General features: G+C 39.9%; 1 protein-coding gene across 1 annotated transcript in view; it reads left to right on the plus strand.

Annotated features, from left to right (window-relative positions):
- Positions 1–26,203, plus strand: part of CSRNP3 (cysteine and serine rich nuclear protein 3) — a 160,272-nt gene that overhangs the window by 55,532 nt on the left and 78,537 nt on the right. Inside the window, exon 2 of the mRNA XM_084642748.1 lies at positions 17,432–17,602. Coding sequence (XP_084498874.1) covers positions 17,455–17,602 — 148 coding nt within the window. The 5' untranslated portion in view covers positions 17,432–17,454. The remainder of the gene's footprint in view (positions 1–17,431; positions 17,603–26,203) is intronic.

Raw genomic sequence — 26,203 nt, forward strand, 5'->3', positions numbered from 1 at the left:
TGTTACATATTACTGTACATTTTGAACACTTCTAAATTAGGTTGAATTGAAGTAATATTGCAAGTTTCATCATCAAATAGATCTAATTAAAAAAACATTAATCTCTGTATAATAATACAATATTGTTCCGTCAAACAAAAAAACTATGGTAGCTGTAAATACAAAATAGATACTTAATCTCTAAGTACCACAGTCCATTTATGCAACAATGAAGTTGAACTATGGAAATAGGAAAGGTGCTTTCTGCCTCAAGTGCAGAAGTGTGTGGGAAAATTTATAATACTTTGTTTTATAAAATCATCCCCAGCCTCCTTTTCTCTGCTAAGACAATAGAGGGGTGAACAAACTGTTTAATTGCAATAAAATGGAAAAATAAAAACAAAAAATAAGGGTCTGATCCATCTCCTATTGAGTTCAATGGGATCATGCCCCAGATTCTTACAGCAAAAAAAAAAGTGTGGATGGACAATAACCTTCCCAGTGAGCATCAAATGATGTAAGGGCAGAGGGCTTTGCTCTCTCTCCAATTCTGTGCCTCCCTTCCCAGCTGAAAGCATCCAATCTAGTGCCCTTGCCTCCAGGATTTCCCTCCAGAGAATGGACACTAATGCAAGGGTTGATGATTATCAGAATTTTTTTAAAAAACCCTGAAGGAATAAGGCTTCTAACAAAATAAAGGAACCACAAATGTTCTATCAAAAGACTGAACAACGTTTTCCATATCTGCACTTTATACCTGAATGTGAGTAGAAATGTTACATACATAAACTATTTACCAACCAGTGTTGATAAAAAATGAAATAATAAATTGAATCTACCATTATCATCTACATATTTTAAAATAAATTTTTCCCATGTATTTTTTAACTTTATTTTGATTTATTGTGAGGAATTTAGTACTTTCTGTTAAATATATTTAGAGAGAGCTCTGAAAAACAAATGATTACAGGTACCTGAAGTTATAGATTGACAAACTATTTAAAGTACAATCTTAAGCCTATACAGTCTGATCCCACACACATTCAGAATAATATTTTTTTTAACATGAGAGTTTCAACTGAATGTAGCTCCAGTAACCAAGAAGAGTTGATGAAAACTGAGATCTTGTATTTAAATTATTCTGTCTCCTTGGAAACCCACTGCTACAGATGGATTTGGTTTTTCTTGGCTAAAAATATCTACCCCTTAATAATGACAATGGGAGAAATACTGAATAAAACTACAGTATATTGCCATTAGTTTTAAAGTTACCTAATAATTCAGATATTCTGGATGAACTATAGATCTATAGTTTCTTATCCAGAGTTCTGTTAGCTGCTGCCAGGCATTCACCGGGTTTGTGGAAAAGAGCTCAATAGCCTTGGAAGAAGTGTATGTGTGGGAGGAGGAATAGGCAGAAGGTAATAACTGATGTCTGGGTCTTAGACATTAGAGCTGCATCTTGAGTTCTAATCGTACTTTCCACTGAAATCAGGGGCATTGACTTCAATGGGACCAGGATCCAGGCCCTGACCTTATTAATAGTTTCTCTGCTTGAGTTCACTATGTATAAATAAAATATTACATTTTGCTTATTCTTTTTCTTGCAAAATGTTTAATGAAGTTGCACGCCTTTTTATAGTTTGTATGTTGATTGTTGAAAGCAGTTGAGTTGTCTCTGATATTCTGTTAAAATGTAAGATACCTTCTTTTTCCCCCCATAAAAGGAAAACAGTTTAAACGTATTACATCTCAAAAGTCAACCATCGTTTAATCGCTTTTATTCACATATTTTGTATAAATCAATACTTTAATTTTTTTCACCGTGATGAAATTTTGCTAAACCATGATAAGTGAACGCTCTTCAGGCTATTAGTTCAATAAAAAAACCCTCTTTTTTTCATCTTTTCAAAATAATTAGTGTAACTATAATTGTCTTAAAATATGTATTAACATTACTAGAGGTTTCATTTTATAAAGAATTAATTCTTCTCTTTGCAATATTATTTTATCCTTGGGAGAAGAAGCTGGATATTTGTTCATTTAAGAAACTGTTTTCAGAACAGTTTTACAGTCTTCACATATTTTGTTTTTTTGTTGTTAACTGGTATTCAGTATAGGCAAAATACCACTACTGTTCTGTATTACTCTTAACCTTTCTTTGCTTTTAAACTGGTGTTTCTATTTGTCTCCTGATTGTTCCAAGAAAATAGAACAAATGACAAACCTGAATGTGTTTCTTTTCCTTTAAATATTATCTGTGCACTTTGTTTTACCAGAGATCAGAAGTCTTGATTAATTTTACGGTATTGAGTGAGGCATGTCTTCTCCTTTGATGTGCATCATATGTAGTATTAACCTATTACAAGTTATAGTGACGTAGATAATTTGCAGGGGATTAAATATTTAATAGTAAATTCATTTTGATGACAACACAGTGAGTTCCAAGAGTGATTTAAAGTAGGCTCTACATATTAGTTTGATTAATTGAAATGAATATGGGGAGATGATATAAGTATCTGTTTCATTATAAAAGAGAAATATTAACATTATTAATAAAGCAGATGGATTAGTAAATGGATTATAAAATGCATACATATTAATGTGTTCCCTTATATGGGAACAATATAATTAATCATAGAAGACTTTCTTATTGAAAATAATATGTGGCATAGCAATACATGCAAAGCAAAGTCAATTTAAAACAAGACAGAGTCTAGTAATGATATGTACTAGCTTCATGCATCTTGTATAACACAAGCATGATAAGTTATAAGGTGAGCTTATATGGGGCTATTAAGTACCTCAGAACATATTTAGAAAAATACAAGATGTAAGTGATTCCTGTATAACAAGAGGCAGCTTTACAGCTGTAATGGAATTGTGCCAGTTTGGCATGAGTCTTTTTATCTCTAGAAATAGAAGCAACAATTTTATCTACTGAAAATAATGAGTGTTCATCTCACATTGCCTGTCACTACATCTGTGTTATGCAGGATTATGATGGTAATGTAAAGAAAGAGAAAACTAATGTAGTGCAGTGCAACTTGCTGCCAGGCTACGGCTTTTCAGCAATTTTCTGCATTAACTGTTCAAGTCTGAAGAGGAGAAAATGTATTTGTTCTGTGTGAAACAGCTGTTAAAACTTCTTCTATTATATAGAAGTTTATCAAATTATATACGTGAAGACAAAATGTTTTACTCTGTGTATCATTCCCCAAAAGAAAATAATAAATTCATTAAACTCATTGTTTCCAATTCAGCTCTCCTAAATTTATTATGCAGGTATTCAGTTTCTTTTTTTTTTGCCCTTAGTGGTTAAGGTATTACAACATTTCCCAAACTTTTGAAATGTGAGCTTTCCTTCAGGAAAATGACACCCCTTGTGTTCCCACCTTACCCACCATATGCAAGAAACTTCACCATGGATAGTTATGGAAAAAACTTCTGTAGGGAAAGCTTCCATCTCTATCAGTGAAAGTAATTTTATGTCCTGAAGCATGAGGGTTTATATACTTACTTACTCCCTGACTCTCTAGACAGTGCAGGTTCTTGGCTACTTATCCCCACCTTTTTCTTTCAGGAGCATATTTTTCTCTCTGATGGTAATTCACATTAATATCCCTCCATCCCTCCCAATATCTCCTTGGTCAGCCAAGAGGTCAGACACTACAAGGCTGTCCTGCCAAGAGATGCTTAGCTGCAGTGTCTTCTGTCATCCTGACTAAATGATCTGCCCACTGAAGTCAATGGGATTTCACTACAAACGCTATACTTTAGTTCACCATAGACCTCCCATAGTTCCCTATTAGATCTTCTCCACACATCATTTTCTCTTACTGACTCCAAAATTCAACTCAGCTCCTTATTTTCAAAGGTATTTAACAGTCTTTTTTTTTCTCTCCCAGTAAGTGCCCAGGTCTCACATCCATGTAAAACAATAGGACTTATGATGGTCTTGTTATCTGAAGCTTGGTTTTGCTCAGTAGTTGTTTGGAGCTGAAAATTCTGTACAGAGAGGATTAATAGGCATTCCTGAACTGTAACCATGCTTTAATGTCCTCCCTTTATATTCCTTTGATTTTTGCCTTAGAATTGATATGATGGATGCAGTGAGTCTTGACTACCATTGATTCTGGGAACATTTGCATACATTATGTAATATAACTCATTTTCCATCTTTCTCCTGCTTTTTCTTGCATTGCATTAATTTTCTTATGGTTTATGCACATGATTAGGATAGCGTCCCATGTGAGTTGTGCTTTTATTGGCCAAGAAGTTCCTGGGAGCAGTAAAAAGTGGAAGCATTGTTGTAATACAGGTTAGGCTCCTGTGTTAATCTCTAAACTCCTTGGAACTGTACTCCTTTGGAGATTAAATAAAATGTAGACAACTGCAAGGAAATCCATGTTGAAAGGAACAATTTTAACTACTTATTAATATAGAAGAAATGTGGAGAATAGCCTACAAATAAAAATCCAGGAACAGGAGGCTAGAATATGGGAGGAACTCGATTGTTTTATGCTTCTGCTGTGCCGTTAACCTCTAAATCAGTGGTTCTCAACCTATTTACCATTGTGGGTCACATATGCAGCTCTCTCTGTGTTATGTGGGCGGCATCCACACAATATGTATACTACCTGTATGACCCTGAGGATGTCACATGGGCCGTGGGTTGAGAACCACTGCTATAAACAATGCGATCATAAATTTAGATCTGTCCATACTTCAAGCTATGGGCTACATTTTAAATTCACCTTTACCGTAGTTCCTCTCAGCCACTTTCTTTGATTGTCCTTACCTCTACCATAGACAAAACACCTTTTGCTAAGCTTAGAGGCCAAACACCACACATATAAGTACAAAGGAAAGGTCACTTTAAAAAGCCCTTAGACAAGCAGAATATTGGCCATAATTTCTATCTCATGCAACTAGTCCCATTGATGTCAATGATCCCAGGAAAAGCATGTGAGAAGGATTTGGCACTATGCTATGCAGATGTAAGTTCCAGCACTAGAAGGCTTGGAGGAATGGAACTCTCTGCTTCCCCTTGTGGGTGAAAGGGGGAAACATAGCTCTGGTAGGCTTGATTTACATGTTATTACTTCACTACAATGCATTTCTGTGTGGTGCTTTATGTGGAATTTGGTTGTGTTGTGGTTTTGAAATTATATTAGATGGTGCATATAATGAGGGAGAAATTATAAGAGATACTTCTTGGGGCAGAGCAAGCCACCCTGCGCTAAAAGGTAGTGGATTCTGGTAACAGAGCCCCAAAATTAAAAAAAAAAAAAGAGGAGTAAGAGCTGAAGGACTCTGAGATGCCAGGGGCATTGTCAAAAGAACCAGGAGATCTGGAACTCTGTGTAGACCAGGCTTTGCAGGACCTGGCCAGCAGAGCAGATTCTGCAGGACTGGTCTGACAGTGGCACAGATTTAACTCTGCAGGACCTAATTGGTATTGCTTGCTTTGCTGGACTGAAGCATACAGGCAGAGAGAGTCTCCTGGTGGATACTTGACCACCATGATATCTAATTGGGTTCATGAATGAGAATTAGGTGGGTAGGAACTGAGTTCTTGGTCCTTGACTAGTAGGGCAAATTAACTAAGACAGTGGGGCTGGGTGTAACTCTCTCATACATTGTTTGGGATTTGTAATTTTATTTTATTTAAATATATGGCTGTGTTTTTCCGAATAAACTTTTTTTGTGGTTTCATATCATAGAGGACAAGAGTGCGCTTGAGAATGGGGAAGAAACTCCTGGAAACATATGTGACCAGGGAGATAAAATTTTAGTTGGTTAGAGCTGAAAGTGGAAGTATGGCGTTTGTGAGGACTTGCGCCACCCATTTAATTTAATAGAAAGGGTCCCCTAGACTTATAGAACCTGGCCCTTGTTACTGTCATCAGCGCCTGGCAGAGAAACTGCAAATAGTCCTCCCTCCTCACACCCTCCCCAAGTAGTAGTAATAGAATTTCCACTACATAAGAAAAATTCAATAATACTTTTCACAGTAATACATTTCAGGGCAAATGTTGATAGGGTTTGTGCTGTTAAATAGGGCAGCTGAGCCTGAAGAAGCAAAGCGCAAATGGTGTTTGCACCCACTGAGCACAAAGACACAAATTTCTGCCTGGACCGAGGGTATATGAGGAGAAAGGTAAGACCAATAAAATGCACCCTCTGTAGATTTCTCAGTGGAATCCAGCTGATGAAAATGGTATATGGAGACTTAAATGTGCACCTGAAATTGTTCCCATAAGTCCCTTCACTAGGGGAGCAGCTGATACCAGCTGCTATGCATTGACTCATTACCCTGAATATTTAACAAAGATGTGACATATAGAGACTAGATCTCACAGCAGCATATTTTCTGTGTACATATGGGTCAATATGAGGCACAGAAGACAGATGCACAGAAAGGAGGCATCCTTTAGGTTTCTTGGCTGGCAAAGACCCCGACCATTGCCCTGGAGTGCCCTCCCACATGCCCACTCAGAAATTACAGGCCAAAGATTAGCTTTAAGATCAGGCTTCTGGAGGTAGTTTTTCAGATTAACAGGCTTGACACTCAAACTGGGCCTCTGAGGAGTTTCAAGGGGATCTGACAAGTCAAACACACAGAGTCATGGTTTATCCTTGGCAGTTAGTTGCAACCACCCTGGTTAATGTCTGCACCCCCCTGGGAGTCATGGCCACAGGATTCTTTCGGAATCAGAAAGACATTGGCACTGCCACAGTGATAAGCAATTCTGTATTCTTGGTCTGCATAGAAAAGTCCCTACGTGCAATTTTCTTGCTCCGTATATAGTCTCCTAGTGAAGCCATTACAGCCTAAGTCAGGCAACTGATGCTTGTGAGTAGAGCTGCCAGTTACAGCAAAACAGTGGTTACGCCATGTCTACACTAGCATATACATAAGCAAAACTTTTGTTGCTCGGATATGAATAAAACATACCTTTTACCGGCATAAGTGCTCGTGTCCACAGCACTATGTCGGCAGGAGATGCTTTCCTGCTGACATAACTAGCACTGCTTGTTGAGCTGGTTTTATTATGTCAATGGGAGAGCTCTCTCCTGTTGACATAACGCAACAAAGGCACATTGTTTTAAGCTTCTAAGTGTAGAAATAGCCTTAGCGAACATTCATTTAAATTCCAAACAGCTGTTGAATCCAGGTTTCGCACCTTCATTATTTGAAAGCATTCACACAAATGGATTTTTGTTCGCATTAATGTTTATCCCCTTACATGAATGCTTATTTTCACATGCAACAAGGTTATTTGTGTGTAAACAAGTATAGTTATCATTTTATTCCTATTCATTGTTCATCACTTTCTTGCTTAAAATGTTTCAGTCACCCAATCAGGGAGCAGAGCAAAACAATACAATACGATTTTGGTAACCAATCATGCACCTCGATTAATGAATAGTCAAGGTAAATCATTCACAAGCACGCCTATCAGCTGAAATTTGTTCACATGAACAATTCATTAAGTAATTACCCATTGCAAATAGATTTGTAAAAATCAAATTTAGTTTACAAACAAGAAAAAGACCTAAATTCAAAGTGAATATTATTCACACTAAATAATCCAAATATCTCTGCTTGTGAGCATCAGTATTCATGATTTAATTGAAATTACCCTCCCAAGTCTTGCTAGTTTATGACACATGCTGACTGGTCAGAGGGTGGGCGTTGTTTCTGATGGGTACTTTGCGGTAATGTTTTATATGCAACATCTACTTCTTGCATCCTCTTGTTAGTAATAGGATTCATTTGTAAAAAGAACTGATTATTGTTTAGAAACAAATATGTATGTCTCTTAGAGACAATATCTACTTTTGCACTCATCCCTGATGATACAACTGAGATCAAGGCAAAGTGCCATACACCTCTACCCTGATATAACACGTCCTCGGGAGCCAAAAAATCTTACCACGTTATAGGTGAAACCGCGTTATGTTGAACTTGCTTTTGGCCTCGAGCAAAAGCATTTTCTGTGGGCGCCTCTTGGGGGTGACAGCGGGTGTGCGGTGCCCCGGGCCAGGCTGACAGGGAGCTCTGGGCGTCATGGAGCTTCCGGAGCCGTTTTCATGGCCGGACTGTGCCACTTGTTGTGGGGCTGCTGGCTTGCAGCAGTTGCTGTGAACGGCTGTGGCACGGGGCAGTGCGGTGGCGGGATCGGGTCGTGCTCTGCTGCCAGCCCACTGGCTTTGCCACTGCTGCTAGGGATGGATGCGGTTCGTGGAGCCGCAGTGAGTGTCAGGCAGCAGCAGAGAAAGTGGCTGCTGTAAAGGGGAGGGGGCAAGGGAGGCACGCTAGCCACAGCCAGTGCAGCCTCCCTCCCCGCCTCGAAAACATGGGTATTAGTGTCTGAGCCAGAGAGCGAGCTGGGGAAGTGCCGCCGGCTTGCAGTGCTGCAGTCCCCTGTCTCTGAATCAGTGATAGCGGCTCATGGAGTGGAACCCGTGTGGTGTTAATCTGATTATACAGAGGAGGAGGAGGAAAGCTGAGACTCCCATGCCTTATCCAACGCCCCTGTCCCCTGACCGCCCCGCCCCCAGAACCTCCGAACCATCCAACCCCCACTGCTCCCTGTCCCCTGACTGCCTCCCGAGACTCTCTGCCCCTTATCCAACCCCTCGGCCCTGGCCCGGCACCCATAACACGCCATTCAGAGCAGCGTGCTGGAGCCAGACACGCTGACGCGCTGATCCTCTGGAGTGTGCAGCCCCGCCCACCAGAGCGCTGCTTTACCATGTTATATCCGAATTCGTGTTATATCAGGTCACGTTATATCGGGGTAGAGGTGTACTTGGTGGCTCATAGATTAAATCTTTTACAGTGCCTCTGTTTTTTTATTTTACTGTCTGGATATCTGTCTGTCTAGCTTTTTATTAAGACACTCATCCTCTGGGTATCTGAGAGGAATAAATGCTAAACAGGATCTAGCAAGTGGATGAGGGAGGAAATTTTTTTTTCTCAAAGTGTGTGTGATGGGATCCCTAGGGTACAACCTGGAAGTGGGCTACCGCTGTGCCCCCTTAACTCTCCAGCCTGGGCTGTCTCTCACAATGCTTTGCTAGTGACAAGCAGCAAACCCCTCTAGGTGCTGCTATCACTCAGCACAACAGCATGTAGGGCCCCACATCCAGCTAGATTGCATGAATGCTCCCAAAGCCACTCATGAATCACACAAAGAAAGGTACCAGCCAGTTCCCCCAGCTCTCCCGCCTTGCACCTCAGAGCTGTACTGTCTTTCCCTGGTCAGAAGCCTGACCAGTGTAAGTTTATTACCCAGTCCATCCCTCCCTCAGTGTGGAGAGGACATGTACAAGCCTTTGTAAACTGAGTTGAGATTTCCCAAGCGCTTCAACAAAAACACACAGTCTTAGGTAAAATATAAAACATATTTATTAACTACAGAAAGATAGATTTTAAGTGATTATAAGTGGTAGCATAAAGGGTCAGAGATAGTTACCAAAGAAAATAAAAGATAAGCACGCAATCTAAATCTTAAACCTTATTACACCAGTCAGTATTTAGATCTAGTAGTTTTCTCATCCCATTGGATGTTACAGTTCTTAATACACAGGCCTCTCTCTCGCTCTCTCAAACCTGGGACCAGTCTCCTCAGTTCAAGTCTTTGTTTTCTGAGTGTTCTTGTTGTTTACAGTGTAGGTGGGAGAGGAGAAAAGCCAAAGGCATGATGCTACTGTCCCTTATTTTATACCTGTAGTCCATGTGCCTGGAAAATATTAGCGCAGACATATCCTGATGGGCTTTGCTGAGTCACAGGGTTGAGCAATCCTCCTGGTGTGGTCTTGCGCAACGGAGTCATAGAGTTGAGCGGTCCCCACTGAGTGGTGCTTGGGCAGCCCTCTTACAGTATTGTAAATCCCTTGTTGACAACTCTTCTGCTGATTCATGGTCATTGAACACTGTCCTGGGTGTGGTTTGCTTCCTTTGTATGTCCCTAGCAAATTTACAGCATATTTCAGTAACAACCGTATAGCAAAAAGAAAAGGAGTACTTGTGGCACCTTAGAGACTAACGAATTTATTTGAGCATAAGCTTTCGTGAGCTACAGCTCACTTCATCGGATTCATGAAGTGAGCTGTAGCTCACGAAAGCTTATGCTCAAATAAATTGGTTAGTCTCTAAGGTGCCACAAGTACTCCTTTTCTTTTTGTGAATACAGACTAACACGGCTGTTACTCTGAAACCAACCATATAGCAGAATCTCATAACTTGATACACACTAACGATACACATTTTTTGAAAACAATGGGTTTCATCAAATCATGACCTTTCATATGATATTTTACATGGCATACCTTGTACAAAACATATAATTTACATGACGGTGATGAATATGGGGGTTCCAGCGTGCTGCTTTGAGGTACAGTATTACCCAGTGTGTTCCCGAGCTTTTCTTCTTTCTGAGCTTCAGTCAAAGACTGATTCCTATAGTGAGATTTTCATCTAAAGCACAACAGTATATAATTTATCTTTTCATATTTGTTTATGTTATGGCTATTTTATATGGGTTGTATCTGAGGTTTATTCTTCATAAATATATGCCATAACTGTTCGTCTGTGGGATTTGTCTATTTCAAATGTGATCTTATGTGAACAGTGTGCTATTGTGTTCAGTTTTGCGGAATAGTCAGTTTATTTTCAAATTACGATTAGGAAGAAAGTGCCATTTGAGTCGTTTGTCATTGCCTTTGTCATTGCATGAGGATTTTGTTGATTTCTTATTGTCACATTCCAGTCTGTTATCTGGTCTTTTAGGTATCTTTTATCACCTTTCAAAGCAATGGCTGGAGTGGAAGATAGGAGAGGTTTTTACTTCTCCCTGTGCAGCACAACTGACATAGCTGATCTTTGTGGTTTTGAATTTCTCCTCTGGTGCCAGTGAAGTACCAGAGGTTTGGCTTTTTTGAGTTGTTTTTTCTAGGGTTAATTTTGCATTGCAACGTCAAGAGATGACACCATAATGAACAAAAAGCTTCTTTAGGGACCTTCAGTACAGCACTTTATCTCCTTCAAAATCTCTTTTCAGTAATTCCCACAAAGCTTTTCGGCCCTTTCACTGTTGTTCAGAGACATATTCTTTCCAAAGGAACATTACAATGAAATGGTGGTTATGGTCTAACAAATTTCCCAGACTTCCCAGGTGTGGAAGGGGATCAGTACAGACAGTGTTCTATTATACATGATCTTTCTCTTGGATTCCTAGTGTAGATGGAACTTGATTATATGATTAATTTCAATATCTCCTGGTCTACAAGCGATATTTTATAATCAAGTGTTTAAAATGTTTTCTTTGAGCTCTCTAAATTTATGGTGGCTGACAGTTACCTGGCACTGTGGAAGGGATGCGCCTGTTTCCATGAAGGTCTGCAGACTCTTGCTTTGCCTGTCAATGCAGTTGTGCAGCTAGATAACTGGCTAAATGATAACCACAAGACTAGTTTCTTCAGACTGGAGGAAGATTGAGGTTGGTTAAAAAAAACCTTTTCTTCTCTCAGCAGGCCCGTCTGCTGCAGCAAGTTGCCAATTCCTATGAGAATCCCTATCTATGCCCAGCAACTGGTGTTTGATTTACGGCTCACAGCCGTGAATACATGTGGTTGGAATTGCCTGTGTTAGTATTGCTTCCTCTATTTTTACCTTTGTTTGTTCCTGTTGTGTATCAGTGCCATGTTAAGGTGGTAAGTAGTGTGATGCTGGTGGCAGGGGATGATGTGAAACACAGGCACTGTGAGCACTTCGAGGAGTGGCATGGAATAAATCAGCAAACATGGAAGACCCTAGTGCCAGGTTGTTGTTCAGCTGTGAGTCAGCAAGCTGCTCGCTCAAACCAGGAAACAGCTTAACAATTAGACATTTATTAAATAACTATGCAAAAGAGTCATATTGTCAACTTTCCCATTTGTCTTTGGATACAGTAATATGCATTGAACTTCCTCCCATTTTTCCCCCTCCCACTAAAACTGCTGATTTGATGCAGCAGATCCCTGGCTGCCGCACACAGCTGCCTCAGTGTGTGCCAATGGAAGGTAGAATGGAGTGGAGAGCTAACTGGTAATCGAGGGTGCTGAGCCTTACAGTCTTTTGATTTCAGTATCTCTATCCATGCCACAAGCATTGTGGTATTTTCATGTTACTGGGAACAGTCTTTTGCCTCTGTACAGTGGATGCTGTGAGGAAACGTAGCGGCCTGCTTATGTTTCTTCAGGGTATACTTGTTGCTATGATATGTCTGTGCATGGTATGGTTCTCTATGACCTGTTATGATGTGATTACAGGCATGTCTTTATTATCTATGACATGTCATGACTTGCTCATGTTTCGGTGATGATCAGAGCATTTTGTAGTTCCTGTGCCTTTTGGTCCATGCTTTCTAACAGGAGTTCCACCTCTGTATATCTTGCTTTCTGTCCATGCAGCCCTTATTTTCTCTGTCACTGTTCTGTGCTTTGGGTAATGACCAGTTTGTGAGTGGTCAGGCCTAGTTGTTGGAGCCAAAGGTCAGACCCGAAGATAGCATGAGGTACCAAACCGAAGATTAGAGCTGGAGACAGAGTCCAGTGCCAAGGCAGGGATCAGAGTCTGAGACCGAGTCAGGTGCCAAGCCAAAGGTCAAGGGCATCAGGGGTAAGGCACAGGAGCAAGGACCTGGAGTAAGGCAGGAGGAAAGCAGGAACTGGGAATAGACAAGGGTCTGGGACTAGGAGTACAGGAACTAGGAGCAGATGGGGAGTTGGGAACTAGAATCAGGTGGGAATACAGGACTCAAGGATCAGGTAAGCCAGAAGGATCCATAGTAGCAGCCCGCCTGAGATTCCCCTAGTTGCTCAGACAACTTCCTGGTTTATACAGAGCTCCTCAGACAATTAGAAGTACTGGATGTACCACGCCCCCCCCCCCCCAATCAGGAGCTTTGGGGGTAAGGCTATCTGCAAGCTAGCACTTCACTGGTTCCCTTCTCTGGTGGCTCAGGTGAGCTGCTTGGTGTTGGTCGTGCCCTGAGCATTGCCTGAGACCCATGGGCCTGGGATTGAGGCCTGCAGTCCCTCACACTCTGTACTCACTCAGATGTGTGTCCTGCAGGGCCTGGTATCAGTCCCTAAGTTGCACGATATCAAGAGAATGGGTATCAAAACCTTTGTGGCTCCACTGCTGAATATGTAGTGTTTGTCTGGCTACTTATCTCCTGCCACAGCATACCACATTTTGAGAGGGTAAGGCATTGTTTGTCAGTCACCCTTTGTTGGATGTATGGTCTTCTATTACCATGTGTTTTATGTGTTTTCCCTTCCACTGAGAGCTTTGGATCCTGTTAAGGTGCAGAAAATATTGTTATAAGCAGTAATATGGCTGCAATGTATTGGATGGTAGACATGCCTACGAGGGGCATAGAATCATAGAAATGTAGGGCTGGAAGGGACTGTGAGAGGTCACCTAGTCCAGCCCCCAGCGCTGAGGCAGGGCCAAGTAAACCTAGATCATCCCTGACAAGTGTTTGTCCAACCTGTTCTTAAAAGTCTCCAATGATGGGGATTCCACAACCTCTTTTGGAAGCCTATTCCAGTGCTTAACTACCCTTATAGTTAGACAGTTTTTCTTAATATCTAATCTAAAATCTCCCTTGCTGCAGAGTAAACCTATTATTTCTTGTCCTGCCTACGGAGGACATGGAGAACAATTCATCACAATCCTTGTTATAACAGCCCTTAATATATTTGAAGACTTGCACCGGGTACCCACTCAATCTTCTTTTTTCCAAACTAAAGATGTCCAGTTTTTTTAACCTTTCCTCATACCTCAGGTTTTCCAAACTTTTTATCATTGGACAGAGTCCAGAGGAGAACAATTTGTCCCCATCTTTCTTAAAGTGTAGTGCCCGGAACTAGATACTCTAGTACCCCAGCTATGAGTACTCACCAATGCCGAGTAGAATGGGACAGTTACGTTCCCTTATCTTATGTACAATACTCCTGTTAACACACCCCAAAATAATAGTAACCTTTTTCTTATGAGCATTCCTTATTCATTACTGTGCAGGTAGAATGTGGGGAGTATTGACTTCTGGGGTGGCAACTGTTGATACAAATGGTATCAAGGGATCCTCCTTTTCAGTACCTATTATGTGTGAACCATTTAATCTATCACTGTGGTATCTGAGCTCCTGAATAGTAGACAGCATCTCTTCTTCATCCACACTTTCCAATATGCTCTGCATCTGGGAACCCAAACTTTCCAGGTAGCAGTGAGGATCAGACTTGCTCATACCCAGATGTCAAAAAGTGTTGTTGGTTATTTCTGTTGCTTAGCTATTCAAAACTCAGATGAGACTCATATAGGACTCTCAAGTTTGTGAACCTATATTACAAATGCCAGATATACTTAATCAAGGAAACTGAAATATCCCAGTTCTCCCAATTTCTTCTCCCAGCCACCAAACATCACCTCAGTCTTATCCATACTGAGCCCTAACCCTTATTTAGGCCCCATTCTGTTAGGCAGTAGACAAGTCACTCACTCATACTGACTAAGTCAGATGAAATGGAAATATGTGTTTTGTCATCAGCACACAAGAAATACCATAATCGTTATCTCCTCAGTACCCACCTAAAAACTCTCCACATATGGATTGTATGGGAGGAGTGACAAAATGGAATCCAGCGGAAGCCCAACAAGAGGAAATATTCAGAGCAATTTCTCAAAATTATCCTCCAAGTTCTCATAGAAAGAAAGAAAAGTGGCGACTCTCAAGGGTGATACCACCTACCCCTGTTAGCATGGATAGTCATGTCAACAGTATAGAAGGCAGCTGGTATTGAAGTTCTAACAGGGTCCCTGATCTTCATTCATCGCCACTACCAGAAGGATATCATACGCAATATATCCATGTAGCTTCTGTACCACCATCTTGACTGCATTGCTACAACAACCTTTTCAATAACTTTCCCAAGAAAGAGAGATATTCAAGACAAAACAATGAATAGCTGTCACTTTCATAGAAGCAAACATCTTGCCTTCCTCCTGGGAGGTATTGACAATCCACTTCAATAAAGGCCCTAACACCTCCTCGATGGCCTTCAGCAGACAGGAGTAATATGGATCTAACTTGCAGATCATTGCTTAAAGGTCCTGTAGAACTTAATGGAGCAAAACTAATTTCAGTTCAAACTGAAATGACTGTATCCACTCTTTGAAATGGCTCTTCTGCCATGAAGGCATGATGCTTAGTCCGGGTGAAAGCAATCTTTGCAGAGAAATTCAAATATTCTTCTCAGTCAGAAATACTCGTTTCTGGTTACCATTTGTAAACATCCCAGATTCCACTGCTGCTCACCACCTTGAACAGTTCTATTGATGTGTACGATGCCTGTATTAGTCATCTAGCCATCATATTGTACAATTTGTAGCAGGGCATGTCTGACAAATGGGTATTTATCTGGAGATAATCCTGGGCTGTATGAAATTCAGATCTGAGGTTTCTAATACCTCACAGTTTAAAGATACGTAGAGTTGGGGTTTTGGTTTGCCTCATCCCTCTTGATTATGATACAGGTCTGATTTTTGGGTTTGGATTTTGAAGCCTCTTCTACCCACACCCTAGGGATGTGTTTGATTCTGAGGTGTTGGTTTGACCCATGTCTAGTTGAAACAATAAACAGCTTACTTTGTCAGCCTCTCTCAGCATTCCCCTGTCTATTCTTAGAGATGGTTGAACATGAGTGTTTTCTTCTTCACACTCCAGCTGCTCCTTTTTACTCTCTTGTACAGCCATAATCCTTCGGCTTTGATGTTGCAGTCTGTTGCTATGGAAATCATAGTGATTTCACAAATTCGGTGCTGTAAGCACTGCAGGAGGTAGTGGGAAAAGATAGTTTGCAAGGGAGACATTTGGGGGAGGGGAAATAGGGTGGAGAAGGTCCTGTATGTGCCTCCCAGGACCCACCTTTTTCCTCTGTTTTTTACTCATGATTGTTTTATTGACGGACTCTGAAACCCATACTGTTGCTCTTAAATCTGCTGCAGAGGTCACTGTAAAATGATGCAAGGTGCTATATCCCCTGTCCCAAGGGTAGGCATGAAATGCTTTCTCTGCAAACCTGCTCTTGGACCAGGGAGGAATTACATCTGGGTTTTGAATCAAGGTGGGACATCTGTCCAGCCTGGAAAAATCCCTTTGAAGAAAACAGATCTTTCCTAAACAACAAAAGGGAAAGGAGAACCATGACAAACAGGTTCACATGTATATAATTCACATATAATTTGTAAAGGTTCGTCTTTAGTGGAATCTGTAAGGCAAGTGTATAAAGCACTTCTGTTATGAGGATCAGTTTAGGAAATCCCTTGGTTTTAGCGTTATATTGCATTAATTCCAGATCCAAACTAAAGAATTTCCCAAATCAGACATGTCCATAGATATAAAACCTCCATCTTGCAAAGGCAGAATTAATTTTACTAGAGAATTTTAATGACAAGACAAATCAGATGGGTTATAAATTCGCTGTTATGCTCAAATAAATTTGTTAGTCTCTAAGGTGCCACAAGTACTCCTTTTCTTTTTACAGTACAAGCGAGTGGCACTCAAACGTCTGAAATTCTTTCCTACTTTGAAAGCATCAAAGAAATTGCTTCTTATCTGCTCCTTACAGTTGATTTTCCACTGATCAATGTAGGAAAAGGGTAAATACATCTGCAATACTGAAATTAATGACTTATGGGAAATCATTTTAGATCCACTTCATAAAATGACCACTATTGGTGGTTATTAGTAAACCTGAATTCCACTGTAAGGCACATTTGTAAATAAAGCAATAGGCAAGGTATTAAATATTTTGCTTTTTAAAAAATATAAAAAGTAATCTTAGGATTTTCTTAAGGAAAATTATCTCAATCAGCCTTTTTAAATCTTATGCACAGGGCCTGAAAGACCACTTGTGCTTGTTAATGAAAAATCATGTATTGTCTGAAATAAATGTACTTGATTCCTCATTTAATGTTTCTGCGTACTGGGCAAATTCAAACCTGGTGTAAAAGGGTAAAAGGGTGTAAAAGGGTATTCAGACTTCTGCTTGGTTACATCACTTTACTCCAGCTCTGAATTTGTTCCTTTGTTAAGAATTATGGATTATTTTTTTCTGTGCAAGAGTTTAATTCTAGGCCTTTGACTGTGCTGATAGAATTAAATTCTTTCATTAAAGAGAGTACAGAATTTAAGTAATGATGTCCATGAGGTAGATAAATTTTTTAAAATTTCTTTTGGTCAGTTTAACAAGTCCCAGTATACTGTCATTCAGCTGGATGTAGTAGCCACGTTTTGTCTGAAAACTTGCATAAAAAAATTGAATTTCAGACTTTGATTGCAGTCAGCGGTCAAATATTTCAAATGCTTCATTGCTCCTGTTCCTGTTACAGGTACATGTGACAGCATTGCAGCTATGAATGGAATTTTAAAGAGGAAGTTTGAAGGAGTTGACGGCTTCTCACCCTGCTCTTCTGTACAGGAATCAGACGATGAAGTTTCTAGCAGTAAAAGTGCTGATGGTGCCGATAGTGTCAGTCCATCTGCTTCTGATCATTTTACCTGTAAGTACTAAAGTCATATGTAAGGTGCAAAAAGGAACAATGTACCGGCTTAGAAGGATGCAGCTGTTTTTTAAAATGATTTTTTACTGATGATATCAATGTTTGTTTCAAGTAATTGTTCTGTGTTTATCAACTGAAGTGTTTGTTAGTAGGACAAAAAAATTGCCCAAGCCTGCCAATGGTAGGTATTTATTCAACAACTAGAAACTGAGCTTCAGAAGTTAAATTAGATTACATAATAATGTCTTATCTGCTTGTTAGAGAGAATGCAACATAGACTTTTTCCCCTCTGAAGAAGAAATCGGCTATTACTGAAATATACAGATCTAAAAGTAAAACTGATGTCCAGTGCACCTGCTTACTCCATGTCTGGATTTGGCCTATTCTGTCCATAAGAGTGAGTGCAGGTTGCTCCAACTTCTGTGGTAGTGTGGCTGCTCCTAGCTCTGTGGGCTACTACATAGGAAGCTTATGGAGATTCCTGCCCCTCCTCCATCCCCTATGGACAAAGTGCACCTACAGGAGTTAACCAAGAGAGCAGTGTCTTCACTCCTTTGATTGCAGTTGTGTTTGGTCCTTGTATGAGGCATGAAAAGGAAGGGAACATTTCTTGAAACCTTCCCTCATACATCCCACTCATGACCCTGTCATAATATGAACATGAACAAGTTAATGTACAATGCTGTTTTTCTTAGGATTTATTCTCAATGTAGAAAAGGCATGAAAGGCTGAACTTGCATGAGCCTTCTGAAGCCACACACAACCACATGTTCATCATGTTTCAGAATCTGAAAGTGGAAGGCAGCTTAGGTGAAAGTGATCATAAAATGACAGAGTTCATGATTTTAAGGAAAGGTAAGAAGGAAAACAGCAGAATAAAGATAATGGATTCGGGAAGGCGTACATTAGCAAACTCAGGGAGTTGGTAGGTAAGATCCCATGGGAATCAAGTTTAAGGGGAAAACAGTTCAAGAGAGTGGGTGCTTTTTCAAAAAGACATTATTAAAGACACAAGAGCAAACTATTCTACTGCGTGGAAAGATAGGAAGTATGGCAAGAGACCACCCTGGCTTAACCAGGAGATCTTCAATTATCTGAATCTCAAAAGAAAGTCCTGCAAAAAGTGGAAGCCAGGTAGAAATTGCAAATAATGAATATAAAAAAAACCCCACAAGCACGGACGGACAGTATTAGAATGGCCAAGGCAGAAAATGAGATTAAACTAGCAAATGTGTTAGAAGTAAGAAGACGACCAAGGACAGGGTAGGCCTGTTACTCAGTGGGGGGGATAACAGAAAATGTGGAAATGTCAGAAGTGCTAAATGCCTTTCTTGTTTCAGTTTTCACCAATCAGGTTAGTAGCATGGGACATAGTGAACGCCAGTGAAAATGAGGTAGGAGATGAGGCTAAAATAGGGAAACAAGAAGTTAAAAATGACTTAGGGCTAGTCTACATTGGCAACACTAAAGCGCTGCTACTGCAGCGCTCTTAACGTGCCTTGTGTGGTCGCGGCACAGCGCTGGGAGAGAGCTCTCCCAGCGCTCTAAAAAAACCATCTCCACAAGCAGCGCAGCTCACAGCACTGGGAGCGCTGTCTACACTGGCGCTTTACGTGCTGAAACTGCTGCGCTCAGGGAGGTGTTCTTTCCCAGCCCTAAGTGAGAAAGTTGCAGCGCTGCAAATTTCCAGTGTAGACAAGCCCTTAGACAAGTCAGATGTCTTCAAGTCAGTAGGGCCTGATGAAATACATCCTAAAATACTCAAGGAGTTTACTGAGGAGATATCTGAGCCATTAGCGATTAGCTTAGAAAACTCATGGAAGACAGGAGAGATTTTAGAGGACGGGCACAATGTTTGCCCTCCTCTATAAAAAGGGGAATGAGGACAACCTGCGGAATTACAGAGCAGTGAGCATAACTTCATCACCCAAAAAGATAATGGAGCAAATAATCAAGCAATCAGTTTACAAGCACCTAGAAGATAATAAGGTGATAAGTAACAATCAACATGGATTTGTCAAGAACAAATCATGTCAAACCAACCTGATAACTTTCTTTGACAAGGTAACAAGCCTTGTGGAAAGCAGTAGATGTGTATCTTGACTTTGTAGTAAGGCTTTTGATACTGTTTCACATTACTGTACCTTGTCATAAACAAACTAGGGAAGTATAACCTAAATTGAGCTACTATAAGGTGGAAGCATAACTGGTTGGAAAACCGTTCCCATGAAGTAGTTATCAGTGATTCATAGTCAAGCTGGAAGGGCATATTAAGAGGGATGGGTCATGCGTCCAGTTCTGTTCAATATCTTCATCATTGATTTAGACAGTGGCATAGAGAGGACACTTTTATAAAGTTTGTGGAGGATACCAAGCTGGTAGAGGTTGCAAGTGCTTTGGAGGATTGGATTAAAATTCAAAATGATCTGGACAAACTGGAGAAATAGTCTGAAGAAAATAGGATGAAATTCAATAAGGACAAATGCAAAGTACTCCACTTAGGAAGGAACAATTGCCAAATTGGAAGTGATGGTCTTGGAAGGAGTACTATGGAAAGGGATCTGGGGGGTCATAGTGAATCACAAGCTAAATAAGAGTCAGTGTCATACTGTTGCAAAAAAAGTGAACATAATTCTGGGATGTATCAGCAGGAGTGTTGTAAGCAAGACACAAGAAGAAGTAATTCTTCCACTCTACTCTGTGCTGGTAAGGCTTCAGTTTGAGTACTGTGTCCACTTCTAGGCACCACATTTCAGGAAAGATGTGGATAAATTGGAGAAAGTCCGGAGGAGAGCAACAAAAACTATTAAAGGTCTAGAAAACCGGACCTATGAGGAAAGATTTTAAAAATGGGCTTGTTTAGTCTGGAGAAGAGAAGACTAAGGGGGGACATAACCGTTTAAGTACATAAAAGGAGAAGAGTAAAAAATTATTCTCCTTAACCTCTGATGATAGGACAAGAAGCAATAGGCTTAAATTGCAGAAAGGGAGGTTTAGGTTAGACCTTGGGGTTGTTAAGCGCTGGAACAAATTGTCTAGGGAGGTTGTGGAATCTGTCATTGGCGATTTTAAAGAACAGTTTAGACAAACACCAGTCAGGAATGGTCTAGTTCAGGGGTTCTCAAGCTGGGGGTCAGGACACCTCAGAGGGTTGTGAGATTATTACATGGGGGTACACAAGCTGTCAGCCTCCACCCCAAACCCCGCTTTGCCTCCAGCATTTATAATGGTGTTAAATATATATAAAAGTGTTTTTAATTTATTATGGGGGGGGGGTCACACTCAGAGGCTTGCTATGTGAAAGGGGTCACCAGTACAAAAGTTTGAGAACCACTGGTCTAGTTATTACTTAGTTCTGCCTTGAGTGCGTGGGACTGGTTTAGATGACCTATTGAAGTCCCTTCCAGTCCTATACTTCTGTGGTTCTATAAATGTATAATTTATATAAATGAGTAATAATAGTAATACATGGACTTTTTATTGGCAGACATTTGTGGCTGCCTAGGAGGTGGTGAGCATGGACCTTGGAACAGACAATACCATGTTAATTTCAAGGTCAAGCTGTTCAGTGCAACCTTTGAAATACACCTGGAAGTAATAACTAAGTGAGAGTGGAGCAACTTCCTATGAACATATAGAACCTCTGCTCTAGCCTCTGCCCTGACTTTGACCGATTTTCAAAAGCACTCAAAGTTGATGGGACTCCGCAGGGAGTTTTACCATGAACCTCAGTGGGAGCAGAGTTAGGCCAATGATAAGTATTTTTGAAAATTCAACCTTTTCTGTTTACTTCTCATTGAATTAAAAGTGGTATTGAAGATTTATACAAATTAAAATGGTTTGGGACCTAGTTATTTGTGAGAACCACCTCAACCTCATTACCACATAGTGATTGCTTGGGAGCTCTGAATCTGAACTCTGCAAGCCCAGTAACAGGGTTTTCTCAGTCTGGAATTCATTTTACTTGACAGTCTGCCAGAGCTTGAATCTAGTGAACAGGCTTCAGGGCTCGATGAAAGATACAGTCATTGTTTATTATTTTTGGCTTGGGTTCTTAGTTTTTGTTTGTTTCATTCCTGACAGAACGGCAGCCTATTTACTGACATTTCTGTAGGCAGTGGCAGTACTTTGTTAATTTGATTCATTGTGGGTAATTTCTTAGTAAGATTTTCTTTTTAAAAAAAATAATTGTGAAATAAGTGTCTGACTGCTACAGCAATAGACAGTACAAACCAATGAAGTAAATCAGCCAGTTTAAGTGTTGTGATACTTACATGACTTGCTGTACGTGGTATGTGAGATGTGAAGCAAAAGAGAATAAGTAAGTTTTGAACATGAGCCTTGTTCTCTGTTTGCATCTTGCATAGTCATTTGTGGCTGTAACATGCTACAAAATCAAAATAGTAGCATTTTATGCTCACTTTGCACTCAGTTTTCACAGGCAGGAATGACTGCACAAGGTGTGAGGCAATGTTGAATCAGACCCCAAGTCTGAGAAAAATAGAGACTTTATTTTAAAAAGGAAATAAAAATGCAAAAATTCTTTTAAAATATTTGAAGAACTTTTGACTGGTTCCCTGCTCTCCACACAGTATGTAGTTTTAGGAAAGCTGAGCTTTTCCTTTCTAAAAACTTGTGATTAGTTAAAGTTGTTGCCCAAATTCTGTTAGTTCCATATTTTCTAGAAAGAGACTGTCATAGTCAGTCTAGCATAGGTGAGAAATTAAAATGTTTGGGACATTTTCTGAAACAGGTTTGAGTATTCTAGAAGAACATTTTTCTTTTCAGTCAGATGCTAGTGAGCTTAGGATTCCTGCTTTTTGCTCCCTACACTCAGTAAATTTTACTTTGCAGTCAGCCATTCAAAATGTGAGTATTAAAAAGAATTAACTGTCTATCTCCAACTGTAAGGAGAATACCACATTGAGGTCAATAGGATTACTCACAAAGATTAGTCATGTGAGGGAGTTTCACAATTGGGTCCCCTACTCAGGGGGTGCTGGAACTATTTGTATAGTGGGGGTGCTGAGAGCCATTGAACCAGACTGAAACCCTGTATATGATGGAAATCACTTCAAGTCAGGGGATGCTGCCGCACCACCAGCACCCTTAGTTCCAGCCCCTATGCCCCTACTAGTAGAATGCAGAGGAGGTCTCTGTATATTGCCTCACTGTCATAGCATACACTATACCCACAACAATAGCTCCAACTCTGAGGAGATGGGAGACACATTTGCTTTTACCTAGCCCTGAGGCCACTGTTTCTTTTCAAATTCATTCTTCTTCGGCTTAGCTTTATGAAATATTATATTTCTTCTGTACCTGTATTCCCTGAAGTTTAGACTACCACTGTCCATTTGCAGCCAGAGTACTATTCGTAAAAATCCAAAACAATTCATAGGAGTTCAGTTCACTCTTAACAATACATATGGAGATCAGTCAGTTCTCAAAGGGATTGCTGAGACACAGAACATCACTGAAAAGAAAAAACATCGTGCTATGCACTCTTGTTATCCATATCTATACTTAGTCATTCCTTGTAATGAAAGTAAAATGTTAAATATTTTCATATTTGCCAAATTCTTACAAATAGAATCAAATTATTTTCCATTTGCTTGGCAGTGTCTAATGGAGATATGTATGCTTCTTTTCATAATTTGTGAGAAATTTTACGTGCGTAAAAGTGCAGTGAATTCAATACATAGATACCATTAAAACTCTATTGGTGTTTCAAATGTAAAACATTTTTAAGACCTGTGTTTGAATTCCACTGGGCTGGAGAGGGGTGGGAAACCTGGAATACTTACACCTACCATTGACAAAAATCACAAAATCAAAATCTTGAAGCTAATGCACTAGTATCTCTCCCATGTTTTTGAGATTCATCGTACAAATAAAGCAATCTGATGCTTTCTGATAATTTGAGCATGTAGTATATATGCTGAAAGAAACTTCAATCTGACCTTCGTAAATGGGTGCCAGTTTGTTACTTTTGGCTTATGGATAGAAGTTTAACCAGTACACTCGTGGAACTTAATACAATCAATGGAACTCTGGGACATCCCCAGGCATTATTAGCCTACTTCATGAGTTGTTCATTTGACAGCTAGAATAATTAAGTAGTTAAACCAGCAGAGGAGAAGGCTACATCTCAATGAATAAAATCCCAAATTCTAAGCAGAATGAGGCAGTGAATGTTAAGTTTTAAATTAAATATAAAAAGGGGCTTTTACATCATAAGAGATCCCAACACCAACAACAGAAGTATATGTATACAATATCTCTTATATATGTGGCAATAAATTAAAAAAACTGTCTTTAAAGAATCTTAAAATTATGAGATCTGCAAAATGGGACTGTTTTTTAACCAGGTTGTTAATTTCAAGTAAATTTTGTATATAAAAGTAGTAATAAAATAAACCATATTTCAAGACGTAATTATATTTTTGGTTAGTTGATTGATTTAGATACTGTGATAATGCAGTGTTTATGACTAAAGCAGATATTTGGCCTTCATTAGGGCTAAATGCTCCCCTCTGTTTCTGTGTGTGGTTGTGAGCAAACGAGTAAAATTCATGACCTTGAAGGGAGAGGGAGACCTAGAAGTGGACAATGCCAGCTCTGCACTATGCTTTCCCTTTCTTTCCTCTTCCCCACAGAAATCCATCTGGGGATATCCCATAGGGATCAGCCTCTGGCTAAACAAGGAGTCAGGAGGGGGTAAAATTATTAGGAGGGTACTCTCCAAAGCTGCTCCCCCCAAAAAGCTCTGCAGAGCATTTGTGTCCCCCTGAGTTTCCTCTTCCATACATGGGACTAACCTGACCAGGAGACAAACTGGCATTTAAACTTTTACTGATCCATCCAGATAGCTTCCATTCCACAGGTTTTAAAATGTTTAATGGACATTTTTGTAGATAAATGTAATTATAAATGTATATTAATAAACAGCAAAATAGGTAGCAATCTTAATGATAATATCTTTAATTTAAGAAGGCAATTCCATTGTAAGGCTCTGTCTTCAAGCGCTTATAATTTTTTGCAGCATAAACTGTAACACTAAAAACAATGGGGTGAAATCCTGGCACAACTGAAGTTAATGGGAGTTTTCTATTGATTTCACTGGGACCAGGATTTCACTCTCTGTTATATCAGAATTGTCAGCAATCTCACAGGCATCTGAGACTGGTCGGAACTCATATCTGCCGCAGGCCACATGGCTGCTGTAATTTATGCCAGGTGGAATGGACCTGGATCATTAGAACACATGCACTGACTATGCTAGCTCCTGCCCCCAGACAGCCCACTCTGCTGTGCTTCCTATAGAGAGTGGGGGAGTAGGTGATGTAAAGCCTAGATTTCGGGAACCTTCACGTGCCATCAGCATAAAGGATTTGGTGCTCTGTGTATGTCTGTGCTTTACATACACACACTTAGCGTGGGCACCTTAAAATTTGTCATTTACTTTTAGAAATCTTTAAACATTGTCATATTGATGATGATTCTGATTGTAAGCATAGGGAATATGAGTATCGGATAGTATCCTATTCTAAATGTATGTACCCAAATAAAAAACAACAACAATTTCCTACCAAAAAGTTAAGGATGAATGTATGTTTCAAGGAATCCAGCTGACCGGAATCCCACCAACAAATAAATACATAAAAATCATAAAAAATGCTACATCTCTTACAAAATCTCCAAAGTTAGAAAGTATTGAAATGAAAGTTTAGGGAAATCTAACTGGCTTTCCACTGTCATAAACCTTCATCAGTCACTGTCACACCACCCAATTTTCTCCGCTCTAGTGAACTGAGCATCCGAACACTTCTGTGAGGCATGCTATTATTATCTCCATTTCACAGATGAGGCACAGAAAGTCTAATTCCAAAATTTTCAGAAGTGGTCTCTGATTTAGGATTCCTCCATTCTTAGTGCCTGACTTGAGAGACGTAGGGAGTAGTGGGTACTGAACACCCACAAAATCAGCCCTATGTTTCTCAGGCTAATAATGCAAAAACTGAGGCACTCGAAATTAGAGGCTAGTTTTAAAAATTTTGGAGTTAGCTTTTCTGTGCCACATGTAGCCCATCTGTAAAATATGGGGGTATTACTGCTTACCTCCCAGACTCTAACCATAAGATTACAATAACGGATATTATTTTGTGATTAATACTACTGTGTTTTGGATTTGAGAACTATTTGACTTTCTGGTTAAATTCACCCAAGCATTTCCAAAATGAAAACTTGGGCCAGTAAGTGATTTCCCAGCAGACAGTTTCCATTTACTATTGCTATGTCATGACTGACTTGTTCTACTTTTTGCAGTTTCCATGACAACCATTTTGATTTTTGATCTGCAAAGAATAATAATGTATTGCGAAGAGGTATAAAATATTTTTGGAACATGTTATTTCATCAGAGGAATAGAGCAAACACACCAGGGCAGTTTTCATTAATCAGTATTGTAATTGTAGAATCACCGTATAAATATGAATCTTTGTTTATGACCGACTACAGACCACGCCTACTAATTTTCCAGATAGTATAGAACAAGGAAATACTGGAAAATAATGAAGCCTTATTACAATTGTAGAACAG

Source organism: Lepidochelys olivacea (assembly GCF_965140295.1).
Source record: "Lepidochelys olivacea isolate rLepOli2 genome assembly, chromosome: 11".
In the NCBI taxonomy this organism is placed as follows: Eukaryota; Metazoa; Chordata; order Testudines; family Cheloniidae; genus Lepidochelys; species Lepidochelys olivacea.